At 39.4% G+C, this 23218-nt stretch overlaps 2 protein-coding genes and 1 long non-coding RNA gene across 4 annotated transcripts; 1 reads left to right on the top strand and 2 right to left on the bottom strand.

Annotated features, from left to right (window-relative positions):
• Nucleotides 1-1226: 1226 nt before the first annotated feature.
• LOC144531269 (tubulin beta-1 chain-like) lies at nucleotides 1227-4373 on the bottom strand. Its single transcript, XM_078271310.1, has 4 exons — nucleotides 4240-4373; nucleotides 2707-2815; nucleotides 2508-2618; nucleotides 1227-2416 (listed from the first exon to the last, which is right to left on the bottom strand). The coding sequence occupies exons 1-4, from the start codon at nucleotides 4294-4296 to the stop codon at nucleotides 1356-1358; spliced, it is 1338 nt and encodes a 445-aa protein (XP_078127436.1). The 5' UTR covers nucleotides 4297-4373; the 3' UTR covers nucleotides 1227-1355.
• Nucleotides 4374-5916: 1543 nt separating this feature from the next.
• Nucleotides 5917-8105, bottom strand: LOC144531073 (uncharacterized). Of its 2 annotated transcripts, XR_013503190.1 has the most exons (3): nucleotides 7950-8105; nucleotides 6537-6618; nucleotides 5917-6122 (listed from the first exon to the last, which is right to left on the bottom strand). It is a non-coding gene; the product is annotated as an uncharacterized LOC144531073 (long non-coding RNA). The 2 variants fall into 2 exon arrangements; XR_013503189.1 differs by lacking the exon at nucleotides 6537-6618 and having other exon boundaries at nucleotides 7950-8098.
• Nucleotides 8106-8149: 44 nt separating this feature from the next.
• Nucleotides 8150-23008, top strand: LOC144531072 (ER degradation-enhancing alpha-mannosidase-like protein 3). The gene is made up of 20 exons (XM_078270987.1): nucleotides 8150-10197; nucleotides 10353-10398; nucleotides 11232-11332; nucleotides 11997-12036; nucleotides 12207-12319; nucleotides 12579-12732; nucleotides 12999-13133; nucleotides 13401-13506; nucleotides 13654-13751; nucleotides 13918-14043; nucleotides 14148-14231; nucleotides 15001-15084; nucleotides 15289-15413; nucleotides 15575-15740; nucleotides 17417-17574; nucleotides 17659-17776; nucleotides 18812-18985; nucleotides 19295-19460; nucleotides 19614-19805; nucleotides 20790-23008. Exons 1-20 carry the CDS (start codon nucleotides 10049-10051, stop codon nucleotides 21062-21064), a joined length of 2610 nt encoding a protein of 869 aa, XP_078127113.1. The 5' UTR covers nucleotides 8150-10048; the 3' UTR covers nucleotides 21065-23008.
• The last annotated feature ends 210 nt before the right edge of the window (nucleotides 23009-23218 follow it).

Raw genomic sequence — 23218 nt, forward strand, 5'->3', positions numbered from 1 at the left:
CTTTTGAGTGTCCATCAGGTACAATGCACACTGCAGCTTCATTATATTTGCCCAGAATTTGGGGGTACTATCTTACCTCTGTTTTCTGTCTGGGAGTTAGTGGTAATTGGACTAAAATATACATGTATTAAGGAAAATGCATCATTGAAGCACAACAATAAAGTTTATAAAACTAAAGAGACTTTGAGATAGGGTTACAAATTTAAAAAGAGCCGAATTAAGGCTCCTGTCATAGCTCTCATTGTGCTTTAAGGATGCTTATTAAACAAATTTGATTTTACAAATGGCCACAAAAAAATGCGTTAATTTCTGCAAAACAAAGAATATACTTAATTGGTTTCCATATTCTGAATTAGAACTTAAAACTAACAATCCAAACCAACTCACATTCTTGGACTACCCGCTTCTTTAAATCCTAAATATGTGAATGGCCTTTTACTGTATTAGGAAGGAATATGCTCCCCAAATAATGTACAATTTCATTTGAAACCGACAGTGATTTTGTCACAATTTGGAGAGAAACAGGACTTGGAAGGCTATATAAAGAAAGTGACACTTTGGCCATAAGCATCCTCACCTTTTTGAAAAGAATGGAGTAGCCAACACTGCCTCCTAGTGACCACAACCCAAAACTCCAGGAGTAAGGTACTTACCTATATGAAAGAAGTATTTTACAATGTACCTATTAATTCTGCAGTAACTACTGCATTGCTTAGTGTTCTGATAAACTTGTTAGCCTGCAATGTAAGGAACATTACAGCCATTCCAAGGCACATTAACAAAAATTGTGAGCTAACATCTTGTTTGGGCAGCAGTAGATGAACTTTGATCAGTATTATAGACTAATCTGCTCTGTGCGCCATGTCAGCTGTGCACTAAGTATATGTAGTCAGGATTACAGAGCAGAACAGCATGTACTGTTTTTGGTTTATGCTTTTATTAGACACTTGAGTCATTAACCGCATTACTTTCATTTAACCAGTTGATCTTTTCAGACCATTCAGTACAACAGTAATAGTGTTCTTTTAAAAACTAATTTCAGAGACATTGCACAAGACAAGCTTAGCAAGATAACTTAAGCAATTTCTATTTACTAACCTGCATTAGTACTCAAATCTCACTTCTGAGCAAAATACCAGTTATGCAGCTACACTTTATGTACAGTGTAGAGCATCTGCTCAAAAAAAATAAAATAAAGACATACCAAGTCATTAAAACCAGGATGGTAGACTTCAAATATGCAGAAGAATTTATTAACATGCAACAATGGAACCGCAGACAGACCACTGAAAACTGGAACATTACACTTTGCTTTCTAAAGTGATACATTTAGGTCAGCTTCTTCTCACCCTTATTTAGGCCAGCTCCTCCTCACCCTCTTCCTCAAACTCTCCCTCCTCTTCAGCAGTGGCATCCTGGTACTGCTGGTACTCAGACACCAGGTCATTCATGTTGCTCTCTGCCTCTGTGAACTCCATCTCATCCATACCCTCGCCGGTGTACCAATGGAGAAAAGCTTTGCGCCTGAACATAGCTGTGAACTGCTCAGAGATGCGCTTGAACAGCTCCTGGATGGCCGTGCTGTTGCCGATGAAGGTGGCGCACATCTTGAGGCCACGGGGAGGAATGTCGCAAACCGCGGTCTTGACGTTGTTGGGGATCCATTCAACAAAGTAGCTGCTGTTCTTGTTCTGCACGTTCAGCATCTGCTCATCCACCTCCTTCATAGACATGCGGCCACGGAAGATGGCAGCCACTGTCAGGTAGCGACCGTGACGCGGGTCGCAGGCAGCCATCATGTTCTTTGCGTCGAACATCTGCTGCGTGAGCTCTGGGACAGTGAGTGAACTGTACTGCTGACTGCCTCTGGCAGTGAGGGGAGCAAAGCCTGGCATAAAGAAGTGCAGACGGGGGAATGGCACCATGTTTACAGCAAGCTTACGCAGATCAGCGTTGAGCTGTCCAGGGAACCTGAGGCAGGTGGTGACACCGCTCATGGTAACAGAGACCAAGTGGTTGAGGTCACCGTATGTGGGGGTTGTGAGTTTGAGGGTGCGGAAACAGATGTCATACAGGGCCTCATTGTCGATGCAGAAGGTCTCATCTGTGTTTTCTACAAGCTGGTGGACCGATAGTGTGGCATTGTAGGGCTCAACAACTGTGTCTGATACTTTTGGGGAAGGCACCACGCTGAAGGTGTTCATGATGCGGTCAGGGTACTCTTCCCTAATCTTGCTGATGAGCAGGGTGCCCATTCCGGAGCCTGTACCACCACCCAGGGAGTGTGTGAGCTGGAAGCCCTGAAGGCAGTCACAGCTCTCTGCCTCCTTCCTCACCACATCCATGACAGAGTCCACCAGCTCTGCACCCTCTGTGTAGTGACCCTTAGCCCAGTTGTTGCCAGCACCACTCTGGCCTGTAAAACAAGCCAAGAATCAAAATTAAGCTTTGTGCATAATGAGTAGCAGCTGAAATTTTCTGGACAAGGGAGCAAAATTATAACTTACCGAACACAAAGTTGTCTGGTCGGAAGATCTGGCCAAAAGGTCCGGACCTCACAGAGTCCATGGTGCCTGGCTCCAGATCGACCAACACAGCCCGGGGCACATATTTACCACCTACAAAAGCAGGTCAGATGTGAGGGAAAAAATTAAATAAAGTCTGAAGTTCATGCAATTAAAAACCAGGACTGCTTTAAAAACATACCTGAGGCTTCATTGTAGTAGACATTGATCCTGTCAAGCTGCAGGTCACTGTCACCATGGTATGAACCAGTTGGGTCAATACCGTGCTCATCACTGATCACCTCCCAAAACTGTAAAACAAAAAAACCTATTTAGCGCAAAAGTCATGCTAGTCCGTTTTAATGTAAAACGGTGGGAAAAATAAATCCGTTATGCAAATATATTATCCACATGAAGTTCACTACGCTTACAAACGAGGCCTCACCCACATGATTAAACAGTTCGATTAGTTATTAAACTAAAAAGCTGCTCCTTTACAATCAAATACATGTGGAAAGCTAGATACAGACTTGTGACGTAGCTATGTGATGAGTAATAACTGTTCCTCATTTCTTGTTTCCTTGGTACAGTGTGGAAGCAGCCACCAAGGATAATAAGTGCGCCACTGATCAACTCTCATAGGAATTAACGGGGCACCGCCTCGACAGCTGTATCACTTCTAATAAATCCATGGAGGAGAGAGGAGATGGGCGGGCGTGCAGCGAGAGCAACAGTTTTCTGCGTTCATACAGCATCAGGCGCTCATCAGGCGGTCCGCTTAAGACTAGGCTTTTTATTTTTTAATGGGGGGGGGGGGGACCCCCATGGGTGTGCCGAAAAAACCCGCAGCGGCCTGCAGAGAAAAGTGGACCGATTTAACTTTAGGAAAAACGCAACCCTACGTCATCATTCGGTGGCCAATCATGCTACCGCGACAGTCGATGCGTCTTCCTGATTCTCTCTGCCACAAGAACGTTTTAAATAAAAAATAACACGCACTCAACTGCCCAGGAGTTTGAGTAACGTTAGCCTAGCTGGTTGTTTCCTGCAACAAACTCGAGGACAAAGCACAGTCCATTGTCTCGTCCTCCGTGAAATTAAGCTGCCTTCAAGTACGCTCGGAAATGTCGACATCTTATGAGCGATCTGGAAAAAAAAACCCAATATTTGTGAAATATAAAGAACACAACGTCATACAATGGGCCATTTGAAGGGACACTCCCATGTACCGACGTACAAACCTGTAGTAATCGCCGGATCGCTTGCGGAATGCGCAGTTAATCCGCCTGAATGGAACGTTAAATGAATATAATTTTGATCACATCATTACAGTAGCTCCCTCCAGACAGGCAATGCGACTGCAGACAAAACAGCTTTGGTCGCTGTATCCTCATTTGACGCTGCAAAATCTAAACGAGGTCGGAGTATGGGCGTCAACGCAGTTTGGCGCGCCTCATAACACGCAGTTTGGTGCCTCGTTTTGGTGCGTGTTCGGCCTTGTTAAGATTGAGATTCCGTGGTGTTAAACAGGAAGTAGCATTGGCTGGAATTCGTTTTAATTGTTTTTATTGGTCTACACTTCGACAAATTCCGGCCCAAAAGACGTCCCAAAACATAATTCGTTTATATTAAAAGATAAAACGGCAGTTTCTCAGAGCAGATTACACGGCCTTTTTTTTTTTTTTTTTATAAAATTACTCAATTTACAACTCAAAACTCAAACCATTTTACTAACCTTAGAGCCAATCTGGTTTCCGCACTGTCCGGCTTGAAGATGCACAATTTCCCTCATTTTTCTGTCTGGAAGAACGGTAGACCTTTCGTGGAATGACTTTGCCTTTCTTTATCTGCGTGCACAATGGCTGGCTCAAACCTCTTTTTATACTACAGCTAGACCCGCCCTGTACGCATCAGCTCGAATGTGCATTGGCTGATATTTGAAAGCATCATCTACAGACACAAATTTGAACCAATCAACTGTTCAAATGCTTATCCGCAGTCATGTCCCAGAAGGTTCCCGGTTGAAAAGATCCCGGAAGTTCTTAGCGGGGCGTTTGAATGAATCGAATGTGCGTATATAGACAGACAGGACTGCGACAGTCAATAAATTCCTTGATTTAGAATATTTGCATTGCACACGACATGTGTATGTAACTTAGTTCACTACAGTAATTAATATATTAATGTTTATTGATATACTTAGAGGGGTATATGTTTCAAAATTCAGATGTTTTTTCAGATAATTTTCCACTAACGTTATTTCCTTAATTCATGGTGCTCTCAGTAATCCATCGTAACCGAGTGCCTAAGTAATCTTAATAATTTAATGACTTATGCCATATTTATGACTCTCAGATAGGACAGAAGGCGATGACAGGTTACTATCATGATTGTCAACTGTTAGCCATAGACTGTACAGTCTATGCTGTTAGCATATGGGCTTGCAGTAGAGCATGATGATGTGTTGTTTTCGGAAATCCATTGCAAATAAGTAGAATGAAATTAATCAGTTTACAATTCGCATGCACCCCTGCACTTATTGATATATACCGGTACATTGATTGATAATATACTGTATATATAACAATATAGCCTACTCCTTTTGTTATTTTGCTATACTGCTGGTAGGCCTACCATATATTATGTTATACTGTTATTGTATTGCACCTTATATATTTTATACCTCTTACTATAGGCTTACTGTTAATGTGATATTTTTTTCATATATTTTATTTCTATTTTGCTATGTTAATACATACAACACTATGTATCATCACAGTAGGGTTGGGCCACATGGAGAAAATCAAATATCACGATATACTTGACCTAATACATCAATGTCATTGTGACGATATTGTAGGGTTGACAAATGGTGCTTTTACAAAATATTTTCACCATGAGATTTACATAAATAATCATCCATAATGTGGATATAATGACTAAGTGGGTAAAGGCAAATAATAGAACAGGTAGTAAGTCTGGTAAATTCAGAAAATCATTTCACTGTAATGCAGCCTTTGAAACCAGGAAAAGACAACACTTATGCCATAGTGCAATATTAAGATATCCAAAATCTAAGGCAACATAGTTTCAAATATCAATATATTACCCAGTCCTACATCACAGTATATATTATTCTGGCGTACACTGTTTACATATTTTAGACTTGCTGCTATTGATCTACCTTGTCACTTTACCTTGTCACTTACCTCGTAACATTGTCTTTAATTGCTCGTATATAGTTCTTTTTTTGTTTTACTTCTCTCTTGTATATATCCTTTTATTTTGTTTATTATTCTCCGTTAGTAGGAGCAATCTTACTATCACTAAAGATTACAACAACAAAATATATGTGAGGTTATCATATTCAAACACTGCATTTGCACTTTTTCACAAACAGACCACACCTTGAAAAGCTTAATGTTTAGTTTATTAAAAATAAGGAACAGGGAAAGGCTCGCAAAACCCAGTTGGTTGAGAGTTGAGGGTGCAGAGTGAGGGTGCTGTCTCATTGCAGGTGCAGGGCGAGGGTGCTGTCTCATTGCAGGTGCAGGGCGAGGGTGCTGTCTCATTGCAAGAAGTATTCAGGCTCCATTGAATCACCCTGTGGTTCTTGTGCTGAAAGAGAGGGATAAATAGACAGAGGATAAAGCTTTGACAGAGGATAAAGCATGCACAAGTTAAAAAGTTAGACACACCTATATAGGCTTGGATGGGGAAAATGCGTTGGGAGATGAGGTGTGGCCTTTGTTCCCCAAATTATGGAACTTCACTAGTTGTGATCATCAACAGCTATCTACTGCTAACAAAGTATGACAAGTGACATCAGTTACTGATGTTATATGAATTTGTTCTTGGTTTCATGTGGAAGCACTGTAGTACGATTCCTTAAATTGAGTACAAATATTACATGTATGACTACTTGACTGTATATACTTTTTTTTATAAAAAATTAAGTGTGATTCCTTATATATTTAGCAGTATAATACACATTTAGTTTAATTCCTTAGTGTTGACTTATTTGAAACATACCTTGTTATGTTTTCAATCTGACCATTGTCCACTCAGCACTCCTGACCTGCAGTATCATGCTCCATAAAGCAGCATTGGTTTACTAGTATATAATAACAATTGTGGTTACTTGTATAACACAGTAGTATAATACTTAGTATGATTCCCCATTAGTGTGATTAATTTTTCAAAATTGCAGGCCTGTTAAACTTAACTTGTGTCTTCAATCTAACTTAGTGATTGAATCATCACATTCCCAAGTGCTGCATTAGGCCAGCCTGCTTCAGAGAATCATGACACTTATGTCCTCCAGCTTCCATCTCCCTTTGCAATCAATCCAAAACCAGCTGCGCTGCAACATAATACTGTCCACAGAATATACAGTAGGCCCTTTTCACAGCAGCCATTTTGACATGTCATTGCAGGGCCAACACAGGAGAAATTATTGATCCAATTAATGTTGGTCCCGTTCTATTTTGTATCTCACAGCCATTCCAATGCATGCTCATACGAGGGGCCTGGCCCAACTAAATGGAACAGGGCCATAATTAAAGTGCTCATATTATGCTCATTTTCAGGTTCATACTTGTATTTAGAGGTTATATCAGAATATGTTTACATGGTTTAACTTTCAAAAAACACCATATTTTTGTTGTACTGCACATTGCTGCAGCTCCTCTTTTCACCCTGTGTGTTGAGCTCCCTGTTTTAGCTACAGAGTGAGATATCTTACTTCTGTTCCATCTTTGTTGGGAGTCGCACATGCGCAGCAGCTAGGTAAGGACTACTACCCAGTCAGAAGCAGAGTATGAGGGCGTGCCACGCTAGCAACTAGGCAAGCATTTTAACGTGTGTTACAAAGTGACGCACGTTTGTCACGGAAGTAAAGGCTGTCCTACAATAGAGCTGTTGGAGCAGTTTGTCAACAGTGTTTTCTGTTGGAGATGGTAAGTCCCTTTGGGCTTTTTCACTTTGTAAACCTATAACATGCACAAAAAAGATATATAACACAATAAAGGAAAGGGAAAAAGCATAATATGAGCACTTTAATGTTATCTGCGTTTGCCCTGAAATAATATGTCAAAATGGCTGATGTGAAAGGGCCTAAAAACACTCAGCTCATAAGTAACTTTTTGTTTTACTATTTAGAAGTAGGCTATGCACTCTGATATATAAGTGATTAGGCTATGTGTTACTTTAATTGTATAGCCTACTAGTTATACTAGTATAATATTTAACTAACTGGATATCCTCATCTCACATCTTACAATCACACGCCCCATGTTATATTTTACTAATAGACTAACAAAGGCTACCCTAAATTTACTAATTTGGTATGGGGCGATTCACTAACATGCTTTAATGCACGTCAATTTGATAGAGGTGATTGTAGCTCATAATATTGCCTGCAATCTGACCCTTTAAACGTCTTACCCTTTAAAAGTGGATCGCAAACGGTCCATTCTGCTGCTACTCTGACGTTACTGCGCATACATCCACGCTATTACTGCGCTCAATATAATATAATATTATATGACTGAGCTAGCTACTTGCTGCTCACTTCCGGGAACTATTGAGAGAGGCCTACGCTACAGTCTATGGGCCTACGTCATTGCTGAAAAAAACGGCCCATTGATTGGGTAAATGCTAGATCAGATCTGCTAGACGTGTGGACGTAGTTAGGTCAAAGATCCTCTCTAGAGGACTGGGGATTGGTTAGAATAACAGGGTGAGGCACGTCCTGTCTAGCGGATCCGATCTAGCATCGACACATTGGAGTGAACAGAGATGACGCAACTCTCATTAAACGCATATATATATATGATTTAAAATAAAAAGAAAAAAGAAAAATATATATAAATATATACACATGTATATTTCTAGGCTATACATATATATATGTGTGTGTGTGTGTGTGTGTGTGTGTGTGTGTATACCTTTTTATTTTTTCTCTTTATTTTAAATCAATAAATGAAACAACATAAAGTGACACAAAACATGCCAGGGGTCAGCAAAGAATACAAGTTAATTAAATATTGCATTACATTACATTAAATATGGAGAACAATCTTACAGATTTTATAGCTTTGTTTTTGCAGGAGTTATTGTAATTGTAATATGGCACAATTTATTTCTAGTACACATTAAAGTGAGGTTTTACTTTTCTAGAACCGATGGACAATAGTTTTCATATAGGAATCAAATAAGGCACAGCTCAAATCAACATATATTTTTTAATTTGACAAAAAGGACCTGACCTGGTAATATCGATGAATGATTTTAAATGAAACTTCTTTAACCTTATTATATATATTGACCAAAACTATTTTTGTGTGAGTCCAGACCTTTAAACGGTGCTCTGCTTGTATTATTATCACACTGTATAAAAACTATATTATTAGTCTATGCTTGTGACGAGTGTCTCTGGTCTCTGCCCCGTTAAGTTTTGAAGATATTTTACTTTCATACAGTTTTATATTTACGAACTGAGATGACTGAATGTTTGTAAATTGAATTCTAAAAAAAAAAAAAAAAAAAAGGTTTTGAAGATGAAGCCCTAAATTAAGCCTGCCAGGGGATCTCCCTCCTTGCCTGGAAAACAACCCAACGTCCTTTACATTGTGACTGCAAGCCTAAGCATAAACCTATGAAAACCTTCCATATATGTATGTAACCATTTGAAGAGTGACATTTGCTGAAGGGGAGACTTTGCGTAGGCCTACGTGGGTGAAAAGCTTGCCTGAGATGTTAAACTCAGGGCATAAATGCAGCACAGCCCCTATTGTATACGGCACTAGCAGCCGGGTAGCTGAACAGCCTGCCCATCCTTTGACAGCTTGGTACTTGACGTCAGGGTACCGTATGGCCGTGGTTATACTTGGCGACGTGTCGTCGACCATTTGACTGTATGACAATTAGTTTAAAAATACCAGTGAACCATTTGTTTTTAGACCAAGATGATGTTTAGCTTTCTTTCTTTCTTTAGCTAATACGCTTGTACGCTAACTAACTAGCATTGCTGACAGCGAACTAACGTTAGCAACTTGTTAACATTAGCTGGCTAACGTTAGCAACATGGATCCTCCCAGCACTGTAATAGCCAGCAAGCTGTAGCCACACTGTCTCATTCTCAATTTGGTAACTATCTTAACTATCTTATCTTTTTTTTCTTTTTTTCTTTTTTTTTATATGTCTTGATTAAACATCAAGTGTGCTGTTAGTCCTTTTCTCTAATCCGCCAGTATTTCGCGGTCAGTCTAGTTTTCTTTACAGGATAACGTCAACAGGCATTGTTTATCGAGGCTCAGCTGTAGCTGCCTCTATTGTTTACATGGATACGCTAGGCTGAAGTGCACTGTGGGCATGTGGTGGTCGTACGCGTAACAATACTGGATCAGCTACAGAACAACCACAGTGGACATATGGAGATGGGGCTTTGAAGGAGAACAGCTGTCCCTGCTGGACTGTTTGACGTTGTGTGGGCGTTGGACACATGACGGGAGTTGTTGCTTAACCTGAAGCAAAACTTCACAATGAGAATGGGAAATAAACGATGCTGGAAACTGGTCCACACTTCTGGCACTGGAATGTTGCTGAAGACCCTACTGATCACCAGTGTTCTTGGCTGGGCGAAATGTCAAGAGAGCCAGAGCATGACACCAGAGGAGAAGATTGTTATCAGGTAAAGAATGTCTAGGCTTAATGCTGTTTACTGTAGATGTGTTTGTGAATGAGTCCCTGTGGAAGTATATGCAAAATTGTAAAACTAAAAAGTGTTTGTGCCATTTTTACATCTGATTCATGTATATTTTACCTACCAATATTATTTTTTTGCAGGGACCAGATTATTGAGATGTTTGATCATGCTTATGGCAGTTACATGGTAAGGTGCTCACTTTGATGTAATCATTTTCATTTTTATAATTCTGAGAGGGAAGTTATGAAAAGCTGAAGCGGTTAAAACTCCAGCAACACTTGTGGTAGCAAAAATCTACTTTATTGTGAGAATAACGTGTTTTTTTTTTTTTGGCATTTGGCCTTCATCAGGGTCATCTAGTTGAGACAAGCTTGAATCAGTGGCTGTAAAGAGTCCTCAGTGCAGTTGGAGTTGATTTAGTGGGGGTGTGCAGAAAGCAAGCATGCAGGATTTTGATGCAGCTGCAGTGTCAGCCAGATGCAACAGGGGCCAGCTGAACATTTTATGATTCATTGTGGTCTTGATAGTATTGATTCAGCTTTTGTCAGTGATGACAGAGATGTCTTCCAAGAGTCAGTGCAATAAATGTGTGTGTGTATATATATATATATATATATATATATATATATATATATATATATATATATATATATATATATGTATATATATATAAAGATATATATAATATAAAGATATGAAAGTGTAGGTTGCATAGACAATTATTATGTGGAGCTGTGATGATTTTTGGAAAAGGGATGGGGCAGATGGTAGCACTGGTAACAACTATACGTTTAAATTGAGGAGAGTGGCATTAATGAGTTTACAAATCTGTAAAACACTATATGGGCCAATATTTAAATTTTTTTTTAACATACACACATAACAAAACAAACATTTTGATAATGATCTCATGGCTCTCATTTCATGCTACAGACGTTTCAACCCTCCATCCATTTTTTCTTCATGACCCCCTTTCTGCTAAATAAAGCTTGAAGACACTTACTGTTGTTTGTGTGCAGAAATATGCCTATCCAGCAGATGAGCTGATGCCTCTTAGCTGCAGGGGGAGAGTCCGTGGCCAGGAGCCCAATAGAGGGGACATAGATGACTCCTTGGGGAAGTAAGTTCAGTTAAATTTCCTCAAACAAATAAACCATTTATTTTTAATTCATCGTTTTAGACCAAAGCTATATACACACTGTTAATATGTTCAGTAACTGGCTTGGAGTTATATGTCTCTTTATAGCATTCCTTCGTAGAGCTGTGCCTCAGTTGCTTTTTAAGCTCATAAGTTGCTGATTGTAAAAATTTAATTACACGTTATCAAAATCGATTTGTTACATTCCAGTTTGTTATATCTGTCCCTACACTATCCTTTGACTGCTTTTTAAAAGTCACTCTTTACTGAGAATGTTAATGATAGCAATAGAGTCAAAGAAGAAAAATGCGACTGTACATTTCTTTTTATAACACTATGCTGTTCCAAACAGATTTAATTACACATGGAGTAGATGCCCCAGTTTTTCATGAATACATGAACTAGATGCTCATTTAAGTCAATTAAATTTACAAGAAGGCAATAAGTCAAGGACTTGCAGTACAATACATCCATGTATGCACCATACATGTTGCATAATGTAATTTCACTGCAAATTCAACAGATTTGACATTTCACAGTCTGTGGTTCATTAAAATAAAACTGGATCAGTGGCGAAGTGGGACACCAGCTCCACTGTGCTGTGCCAGAGGCTCTCATCATAACATGTCCTCCACCTTTTCTGTAGGTTTTCTCTCACACTGATTGACACCCTTGATACCCTGGTGGTGAGCATTGCCTCTGTTTACAAGCATACAAGTAGTTTGATCAGCTTTTGTTTCTGAGTCTTTTTCCCTCACCATGCTTTTGTTTTCAGGCTTTTCCCCCTTTTTACTGACAGTAGATCTACGTGTGTGTGTGTGTGTGTGTGTGTGTGTGTGTGTGTGTGCGCGTGCAGGTGTTAAACAAGCTTGATGAGTTTGAAGACGCAGTGAGAAAAGCCGTGACAGATGTACGCCTGGACAACGATGTGGTGGTGTCTGTGTTTGAGACTAACATCAGAGTTTTAGGGTATGAAAAAGTCTGATTTATTTACTTTTGTGCTGTGTGTGTGTGTATATATACTTTGATGCTCTTTTTAATACATTAGATAAGTCTTTAATCATTTTAATAATAATAAAGCATTCTTCTGAATTACAAATTATTATCAGCACAGCATTTCGCAATTACTCGTACTAAGTATCTCAACCTTTCTAACCCAACCTTTCTGTTTAATTTTGTTATTTTAAAAGAGAGTCTTTCTTTTCTTCCTTCATTTAATTCTCCCCAGAGGGCTTTTGGGAGCCCACGTGATGGCCGACCTGCTACGGCAGCGTGGGGAGAGGATGCAGTGGTATCGCGATGAGCTCCTACACATGGCTAAAGAGCTGGGCCATCGATTACTACCTGCCTTTAACACCACAAGTGGCCTTCCCTACCCTAAGGTATTCTTTACTTTATTGTTAAATAACACAGGTCTTATTTTAGATGTATAATATGCAGATGGAGCAGAAAGCCTACTGTCAAATCTTATTGATCGCCCTGAAATTCGACTCAATGCACTGATAAAGAATAGTTCCTCACAGTTCCACTGCACCACAGAGGAACTAATGAACAACACATTACTTATTTTGTTAAGTCACTAGTTTTGAGCTGGGTTTATTTCAAGAATCTAATGTAGAAAAAAATGTTTCATTTCTTGGTTTTCCAGGTGAATCTGCGTTATGGAGTCCTAAACCCACTTTCACGAACAGGCACTGAATCTGACACCTGCACAGCATGTGCTGGAACAATGATCCTGGAGTTTGCTGCCCTCAGCAGACTGTCAGGAGAGGCTGTGTTTGAGGTATTGCCTCCCTCTGCCTCTGTAGAGATCAGGCTTTTTTACTTTGGTTTTGTTTTGTAATGCGCCCTTATTGTGAAATTACTGAGCTATAAGAGACGAGTACAGGGATTTTCTTAGAAATTATAGCTGGCTGCAACTGATGCTAGCTGTTGAAAGATTAAATCATATATCATTGATGTAACTGTTTTTTTTTTTTATTGTTTTTTTTTTTACCAGAAACATTAGCAGAAACATTTTAAGGATATAATACTTATTATTGTTTTACAGGAACATGCAAGGAAGGCTCTTGATGTCCTCTGGCAGAGGAGACAGAGGGGAAGTGACTTGGTGGGGACTGTCATCAATATCCATAATGAAGAATGGGTCCGGAGGGGTGAGGGAGAACTTTGCTATAGACAAACGATGGAAAATGGAACCACACAGAACATTGAGAATTCAGAAAGACACGTACGTCCGTACATATTCCACAACTCTATACATGAACCGGATTATAGTAATCTTGTCACTTGTGTGTTTGCAGACAGTGGAGTTGGTGCTGGTATTGACTCATACTATGAATATCTGATGAAGGCCTACATTCTTCTCGGAGACAATGTTTTTCTGGAGAGGTTCAACATTGTAAGTCTTTCATCTCTGTACGCCTACATGGAAATCTGTATTCAAGCATTTGGCACCTGCTGTATTGTACTCCCACCGCTGGCCATTTTGTTATTATTGTGATTTTGGGTTGAAGACATTTTTAAGTGTTTGCTAATACATGTTTCATGATGTTTGTCTGTAACAGCACTACAGTGCCATTATGAAGTACATCAGTCAGCCTCCCCTGCTGCTCAACGTACACATGCACAACCCCACTGTGAGTGTGCGCAGCTGGATGGATTCTCTCCTGGCATTCTTCCCTGGCTTACAGGTCAGGGATCATCTGCTAATCACGTTTACTACCATTAAAACACAGTAGAAGGTGTAGAAATTGTTGCACACGTGTCTCTGGAGTGACGTTTATTTTTCACGCAGGTTTTGAGAGGAGATCTGAAACCAGCTATTGAGACTCATGAAATGCTTTACCAAGTCACCAAACAACACAAATTCCTTCCAGAGGTAAAAATTCTCTGCTCTTTTTGTTTATTTTATGAAATATAGTAGGCAAATCTAGGCAATATAAAGTATTTATAGCACTCAGTAGAGGTGGGTAATATATATAACATTTTACATCACAGTATAAATAGGGCTTATATTGTGATATTGTAACATTTCTGGAAATTCAAATGAGAACTCAGTAATCAGATGAAAATGTCTACTATTGGCCAATCCGTTAAATATGACAAATAAAAGTACTTCATTATAATGATGTGAAAATCCAATATTGCCATTAAGCAGTCCCTTTCATTACAACATTACCTGCCATAACCTAATAAAACCAGAAGTGTTGAACAGATAACCACCTTCGTATAAATAGTATAATAAAATATCTTCCTCTGAATATATATCGTCATAATACTCAGCTCATTTAAACTTACAGTATGACATATTCCTACTAAAGCTAATGTGTAATGTATTAAAAAAGATGTGTGCAGCTGCTGTAGCAAACCATCACGGTTTGAGATATATGATGCTGTGATATATATTATAGTGGGAATTGGAAATTTCTCGTGGCTAATCTTCTTTGTTAGACTGACATTGCCAGACCAAATCACAAATACAAAATGATTATATTATCTGCCAGAACAAATAAAATCTGAGCAGATTTGTCTGGTTGCCAGGCTACTTTTTTTTTGTCACATTCCTAATGAAATCTGTTCATTAATGTAAAAGAAGAAGAAGCCAGTGTCAATAATGTCTTTTGCTTTGGTTTTTTTTCTCCATGCAGGCTTTCACTACAGAGTTTAGAGTTCATTGGGGCCAACACCTACTGAGACCAGAGTTTGCAGAAAGCACCTACTACCTCTATAAGGTGAAAAGCCTGGCAGGACAGTGTTATAGACAAATTATAATTAATCTTTCTCTAAAAATTGGATACTTCAGGTCTGTTGTAAGTAAGCTAATTAATGAAACTACTCCACTTTTGTACTGTATACACAAAGCATTTGTATTTATTTATAGAAACTGAATGTTCCGTGTTGGATGTGTAGTTGAGATTCTATTTTGATCTCTGCAGGCCACTGCCGACCCCTACTACCTCAGAGTGGGACAGTCCATTGTGGAAAAGCTCAATGCTTACGCCAGGGTGCCTTGCGGGTTTGCTGCTGTGCAAGATGTCCGCACTGGGACGCATGAAGACAGGTATACAAATGCCATTACACACGTTTGCCCGGTTCTCTTTAGATTTCTCATATGTGTGGTTCTGTTGATGAAATAACTGTTGTAATGGAAGCTCAACATATCTCGTATGAATGTGTGACAACATCTTTTGTTTCTGCGTATGTATGTTTATGTGCATGCAGGATGGACTCGTTCTTTCTGGCTGAGATGTTTAAATACCTGTACCTGCTGTTTTCCGAGAAGAGCCAGCTGCCCATCGATATTGACGACTACATCTTCACCACGGAGGCTCACCTCCTTCCTGTATCTCTCTCCACCACCCAGCCGCCCTGTCAAGGCAACAACACGGTAAGAGCTCTCATATGGAGCTAAATCAGGGTCAAATGTTTTGTTAATTTGAAAAAAATAAAATATATATATATATAGTTGGAAAAACTAAAGCTTGAAATTGAAAATGTAAGTTTTGGTCTAAAAGATGAAAAATAAAACCATTTATTCAAACTAAAAATAAGTGTACCAATTTTCAGTTTGAATAAAATTTAGATTAAATTCTGGAATTATTTTGAATAAATTTTCATTTTTCACTTTTATATTTGTTTTCAGTTCCACATTTCCACGTATGACTTTAAATGTATGCACCACAGTATTCACTCGGCAGTCAGCATGGCGTCCGCTCCGCCAAGGCAAACCTGGCGCCAGAGCACAGGTAAGACATGTGAAAGATATTAGCACTTTTGAATAGATACTTTGGGACATTATCCCCGCAGTGGCATTTTTTTTGTCATTAACACATAAAGGGAAAATAGGTGGACAGCTAGACAAAGCTGGAAATGAAGCCTCGCAGCCACTGGTCATTCTGACAAACAGAGGTTAACAAAGACACTACACGTTAAAGTCAAAAAACTTGAGCTGGACACTGAAATTAGTGTAAAAACACCAGCTAGTGTGAAGCTAACATTAGTTAATGCTAACTTTAGTGCTAGCGATGCTTCATTTCCAGCTTTGTCCAGCTGTCCACCTATATTCCCTTTATGTGTTAATGACAAAAAAAAAATGCCACTGCGGGGATTATGTCCCAAAGTATCTATTCAAAAATGCTAATATCTTTCACATGTCTTACCTGTGCGCTGGCGCCAGGGTTGCCTTGGCGGAACGGACGCCATGCTGACTGCTGAGTGAATACTGTGGTGCATACATTCAAAGTCGTACATGGAAGTGGGAGAAGTCATTGTTCCTGCTGAACTGCACAATCTGTGTTTTAGACTAAAACTTAAATTTTCCAATTTCAAGCTTTAGTTTTTCAACTATATATATATTTTTCAAATTAACAAAACATTTGGCCCTGATTTAGCTCCATACTCTCACTCACTCAACCACATATTCACACATTATATTGCCATTAATCATTTTAAATCCCTGATTGATACAAGCTGATATTGAGTGTAAAATTAATATTAACACTAGTGTATTTACTTGTAATGTAATAGTAATTCTTATTTATTGTCATCATTTATAGTGTATATATTGTTGTGTAAGAATGGGACATATTGGCATTCTATGTTATTACATTATGGAGCCGTTTATGACTTACTTAAAATGCTAACTGGTTCTTGAAAGGTCCCATATTATGCTCACTTTCAGATTCATACGTGTCTTTTGGGTTTCTACTACAACATGTTTACATGCTTTAATGTTCAAAAAACACAGTGAATTTGTCATTCTGTCTGTCTGACTGTACCTAAATGAATGTGCCTTTCTACCTATATAAAGTGTAGTTGTGACATCACAACTGTACGGAAGTCCTGACTGCTCGTTTAAAGGCACAGTTTCTGAATACAGGCTGTATGCATTTCTCTGGATTGAGCGTTTTGATACTTGCATAGTATTTATGTAGCACTTTGACCTGCTTTATAATAATAAAAAAAAAAAAACATGGAAATCTCACTTTTCACAATATGGGACCTTTTTAATATGTGAATTGACATATGAGCGTAGAAACTAAAAAGTGTGGTCCTGTGCTTCAGGAGACTGTTCCTGTTTCTCAAGAAGAAGATCTGTTCACACACTCCTGCCCCAGCATAGAGACATTGTTCCCCAACAACCCGTCGTTTGCCAAAACCATCCGGGACAGCTACAAGTACCTCACTGGGGTGGGACGAGCCTTCCACCCCTTACCTGTCAGGTGTGTTGATTTTTAGAGTGAAATCACTGATGAAACCAGTTTGCTATGATTACTTTGAGTTTTAACTTGGTTTGAACTTTACAGGGAAATTGAGCTACCGCTCCATGATAATGGGATGGAGCCAGTAGAGTTCTTGAAAAGCATGGGCATTTCTCTCACTCCACTGAATGAGGTCATAGCAGGAGACACCAGAAGTCGGAAGGTATTTTAGTGACTTTGTACTCATGACATGAAGTTCTGGCTCTCTAGACCGCCAAAACTTTAGGCAAGTTAAAGGTTCCCAACATTAGGCCCCAACATTGTCCTTATGAAAATTGAGTCCCTTTGATTCCCTTTTTAAAACCGCAATATTTACAGTTATAGGAGCTACGTTATTCATTTTACTTTGAGCATTAACATTATTGTGTAGCATTATGCAATGCAGGATGTTTCTCTTAAAAAGCATAAAGTAGCTCTCAATTTCTCCTGTAGTTGCAGATATTTAAGAATAGCATTATTAAAGAAAATGGCTTTTATGTCACGAGGTTGCAGGCAGATGGCCAAATAATTCAGAAACAGTATTGTGGCCCAATATATATACTTGTTTGAAGGCTCTTTTTTTGTTAGCTAAACTCCCTACAGGGGTGGGTAAAATAGGTCAAAATTATCACCAATATTGTTTTTTGGCTGGCAGTAGTGGCGATAAGCTAATGTGCTTTCCAAAGTTACTGGAAGGTGAATCCTAGCTGGTAGAACAAGAGAAAATCAAGGATCACCAGAATCGGCTAACACATTTTTAGTTCCTGATTTAAGTCCTGATTTTGTCCATTTTGCTCCAATGATGCACTCAAACGACCTGTTGAACCATGCATGTTTATGCTTTGAGCATGCTTCAATGGAGCTGTCAAAACAGGTTAAGTATATAACCTGCTGTTGAACCAATTATATCTTTCAAATTGTGCAAATATCAGGGTGTTGAGCAGCATGGAGTTAGAACATTATAAGCTGCTTTATTCAAATGACAGGGCTTTTTTTAAAACAGATTTCTTCATTATCTACAGGCTAAGCTAAGGTTACTATGATATACAGTATCACAATGTCCACAGATTCCTTGATAAACGATGAGACAGTTTGAACTGCTGATAGCACAACATTGTCACTGAACGTCCCTTTCTTAACTTAAACATGACATTTGACATTATGGAAAAAAAACTATGAATTTAAATGACACAGTTTTCTGAATATAAAATCCCTTTAGGAGCATAAAGGAGTGTACCGGGTAAAACTTGTGGCAGAGGTGAGCCATACACCTGAGGATGAGGAGGTAGTGTCCCATGTTGTTCAGCTCATATCGCCCCCATTTCTGGGTAGGACAGTCCTCACAGCAGGACCTGCCAAGTTTGGGATGGACCTCACCAAGCAGGAACACGGGGTGAGCTTCCAATGTGATAATACGGTTTACAGTATTGATATCAAAGCTCCCAACAAGTTGTGTCGCTTTTATAAGAAATATGTGTTTAAAGATAATAACATGACCAAACAGTTAAAAAGTTATGAAATCACTAACCTTTAAGCAAATTGATTAATAAAGATGGACTTTAACAAACCAAAGGCCAAAACATTTACTCTTACAATTAAATTACAGATCTTCCCTGACCCCAAAAAAAGTTACCAGTTTAGTTTTGCCTGCACTTCTTTCTTTATCTCAACACAATAACACACTTAAATGCTTGTGCCGCAGGTGAAGGGCAGCGTAGTGAAAGCCTCTCCCTACACTGCATGTGGACCAATAGATAATGCAGTGGAGCTTAAAGGGCACATCGCTCTGGCACTGCGTGGGGACTGCATGTTTGCTGTAAAGGCTCGTTGGCTGCAGGAAGCAGGAGCCATTGGAGTCATCTTTATAGGTGAGGATGATTACCAGAGAAGCTCAAACCACTTTTTTTTCTTCTTACAGTCCACCTCAAAGCTCAAAGATTAGACTGACTATCAAATACGGAAGGCTGGACCTCAAAGAAATTAAATCATTCCAATCATTACTCCCTTATTCTCTTTCCCAGACCACCGTGAGGGAAGTAATAGCAAGGAAACTCCCCTATTCCAGATGGTTGGAGATGGCGACTCCACTGAAGACATCACCCTGCCTTTGGTCTTCCTGTTCAGCCAAGAGGGTGCCATGCTCACAGCAGCTCTGGAGGAACATCACAATGTGGATGTGCTGCTGCTGCCCAAGGAGAGGCAGCTGGGACATGGTGAGGAGCAGAAGGAGGAAGATTAAAGGAACACGGCGACTTATTGGGACTTTAGCTTATTCACCGTAACCCCCAGAGTTAGATAAGTCCATACATACCCTTCTCATCTCCGTGCGTGTTGTAACTCTGTCCGACGGCTCTACCGGTAGCTTAGCCTAGCACAGAACCTGGAGGTAATCGGTTCCAACTAGCCTACTGCTCCGAATAATTGACAAAGTAACGCCAACATTTTCCTATTTACATGTTATGATTTGTATAGTCACAGCGTGTACAAATAACAAGGTCACATGAGACACAGACATCTTCTATATAAACTGGGAACTATATTCTCAGAAAGGCAAAGCACTGCTACTTGGGCGGAGTGATATGCTTGCAGCACCTGAGAAGCCCCGAGCAGAGAGTAGCAGAGCTTCGCCTTCCTGAGAATATAGTTCCCAGTTTATATACGGTTAGAAGATGGCTGTGTCTCATGTGACCTTGTTATTTGTACATGCTGTGACTATACAAATCACAACATGTAAACAGGAACATGTTGGCGTTATTTTGTCACTTATTCGGAGCAGTAGGCTAGTTGGAACTGATTACCTCCAGGTTCTGTGCTAGGCTAAGCTACCGGTAGAGCCGTCGGACAGAGTTACAACACGCACGGAGATGAGAAGGGTATGTATGGACTTATCTAAGTCTGGGGGTTACGGTGAATAAGCTAAAGTCCCAATAAGTCGCCGTGTTCCTTTTTAAAGGATAAGGCTGGCGATATTCTATATTTTTATTGTCAACAAATCCCATAAACCATGCACCAAAACTAACAGTGCTTTGGGCTGTTTTTCATTACTTTTAACTTTAACTTACAACTTGCGTTGATTAATCAGGGAGGGGGAATTGCAGTCACAGCTAACAAAAATTACATCAAATATCAAGTCTTAGTTACTCTCTCTGTTCTTGTTCTAATTCCATATACCATTGGCTTTCCTCCTCATTGTCCAGATAAGACAGAAAAACCTGTCGGCATTAACATCAAACTCCGCCTGGCAGAGGAGGGGGAGCTGGAGGAAGGATCATCCAGAAGGCCCACCTTGGAGTTTGTCTTGGAGAAACAGGAGATGCTTCTGAAGGAAGAGGAGGAAGAAGAGCTCAGAGGACAACAACAACCGCAGCAGCAGTTCTGCTCAGAGGCAGCAGAGAATGACAGAACTCAACCGTGTTCAGCAGTTTCCTCTCAAAAAGCAAACTCTAACAGTGGACCAGACACAAACCCCTAACCACTGCTGATCCCAAAGCAGCCAACTATGACCTCTCGTCAGTTTCTGAATGGCGTGTGCCTCAGAGCCCCTCACTGCCCAACATAGAGCCCTAACTGACCCAGCCTGCATGTTTACAACCAATGGAGGAGAGCAAAACAGTGTGACACATTTGCATTCCTGTCTTGATTTTGAAACCTAAAAATGGTTCTACATTTATTGGACAGAGTCGAAGTGGCGCTTTTATTCTGTACGGGGCAGGTCTCTCTGAAATGAGGGATGTCCTGGGACTAAACTACGTAGTTTAAGGCCAAAAGCTGTAGCTTAAGATGGCTGGGCTGGTGCTGCCCACGCCTAGCCTGTAGTGTTGCTATCGTAGGCTCACACAAGATGATCGTGATGATAAGGATTTAGATCATTTACTAGAATTTTAAATTATCTCACCCTAGAGGAAAACATAGATAAGGCAAAAATGTACTCAGCTAGGTTTTTATGCAATGCAGTTTGTTTTTAATATAGAGTGCACCTTTTCACTTTAACAACTACTGTTAAATATTCAGTGATGGTGAATGGAATATTACTTGGCCAGTAGGTGGTGTTAGTAATACAATCTTAGTAGATGAAGGAGATGAGCTGGGGCCAATTTGGGAAGTTTATTTTATTTTGTACTGGTAAGCAACTTCAGGGAATTTCAAGAGTGAATGCAGTTTGCTAGGATGACCTATTTGAGCATCACAGGTTGGCCTGCAGTCCCAGACTGCTATGCACTTTGAAACACGGGTATGATCGTCCATGGCATATTCATTTGTTTGTGTGTGTTGCAAAAAGTGATTGCAATTATTTATCGTCCCATTTACATTGTACAATGATGCAATGTTATAGCCATCTTAAATAAGGGAGACTCTACGGGGTTTCGTTTAAAAACAGAAAATCATCTAAAACTGCAACAGTCAAACTGGAAAGGCCAATTGAATTCTGTACATTGTTTCCAAAGTATGATAGATACAGTTATCTTTTCTCATACTTACACGCAAACTAAACCATGTTCTGGGCATTCTTATGTGTGATCACTTTATGGATCAATTCGGGAGATGCATAACTCTTTGATCAGTTTCTTCATATTCACTTTATTACTTGGTACTAATTTGTTGCATAATTTTTGTTTTGTGGTACATTAAATGTGAGTTTATGTTTGCGCGGGGGAAAACACTTTTAATGCCAGAGTATGTTTTATTTTATGTTTTTACAGTGGACCTGTTCCTGATGCTGCTGAGTCTTAATCCAACATGACCTTTTTTTGTTTAGCCTGAATGAGGCTTTGCCAACCCGTATACCTCAGGACTGTAACAGTTCACACATAGAAAAGGACTGTGGACAAGAAGTAGGGTATTCTTTTTTTTTATCATTTTTCATGCAATTAAATTTTTTTCAGCTGTTTTCTAAGGTTTCTGTTGATCAGTGGCTGAAAGTCAAGTGCCAAAAGATATGCAGAAAATGGCTCCTGTTTCGATTTCACATCTCTGTTTTTAGTTGCAGACTGTGAGCTGAGGCAGTCTCGTAAATAAATTTGAAATCGCAATTATCAAACCTTTTTTTTAGCTTTTTTTTTTTTCCTGCATTCTAGAATTGCGTGACTGCATTTTCAGCAGCTGTGGAATATATCCGCTCAGGAATATTTTTTATTCCGTGCTTGAGTGGAATTTGACTGTAGAATGTTCTATTTCACTGTATGTTCAGTAAGAAAGGTATTCTTTGTAGTTTGAGCTTTACATTTAAAGGATGGAGCAATAACACGATCATTTGTTTACATACTCCTTCTCTAAAAATTATATTTAATGCAGCAACACCACGTCTTTCCTGTCAAGTATTCAAAGAGGAATCCTGAGGATTAATTGTGTCTATAATGCCTCTGTCATTAAACGAGCAAGTTGTGTATTGGTAAATAGGCTAAATGTGTTGTCTGAAGGACTCTTCTGTTTTTTTGTCAGGAGGAGATGAGACAGACCATGAAACCTTTTGTGCCAGATGGGAACAGCTACCTCAGAATAGCACAATCATATGATGACATCATTGGTGACACATGGTGATGCTGACAAGGGCAAATGATTCACATACATACATATTTTTTAATAGTATAGTGAAATTGTATTCAAATAGTTGTGAGTGTATGAAGTT

This window comes from Sander vitreus, chromosome 16 (genome assembly GCF_031162955.1).
Source record: "Sander vitreus isolate 19-12246 chromosome 16, sanVit1, whole genome shotgun sequence".
Taxonomy (NCBI): Eukaryota; Metazoa; Chordata; class Actinopteri; order Perciformes; family Percidae; genus Sander; species Sander vitreus.

Excerpts from the sequence above, each read along its gene's own strand:
- LOC144531269 (XM_078271310.1), bottom strand. The coding sequence starts at position 4,296 with ATGAGGGAAATTGTGCATCTTCAAGCCGGACAGTGCGGAAACCAGATT. Across the intron at positions 2,816-4,239 it reads GAAACCAGATTGGCTCTAAG|TTTTGGGAGGTGATCAGTGA; the intron begins GTTAGTAAAATG and ends TTTGTTTTACAG. Across the intron at positions 2,619-2,706 it reads CTACTACAATGAAGCCTCAG|GTGGTAAATATGTGCCCCGG; the intron begins GTATGTTTTTAA and ends CTGCTTTTGTAG.
- LOC144531072 (XM_078270987.1), top strand. The coding sequence starts at position 10,049 with ATGAGAATGGGAAATAAACGATGCTGGAAACTGGTCCACACTTCTGGC. Across the intron at positions 15,741-17,416 it reads CCTGTCAAGGCAACAACACG|GAGACTGTTCCTGTTTCTCA; the intron begins GTAAGAGCTCTC and ends CCTGTGCTTCAG. Across the intron at positions 19,806-20,789 it reads GGAGAGGCAGCTGGGACATG|ATAAGACAGAAAAACCTGTC; the intron begins GTGAGGAGCAGA and ends CTCATTGTCCAG.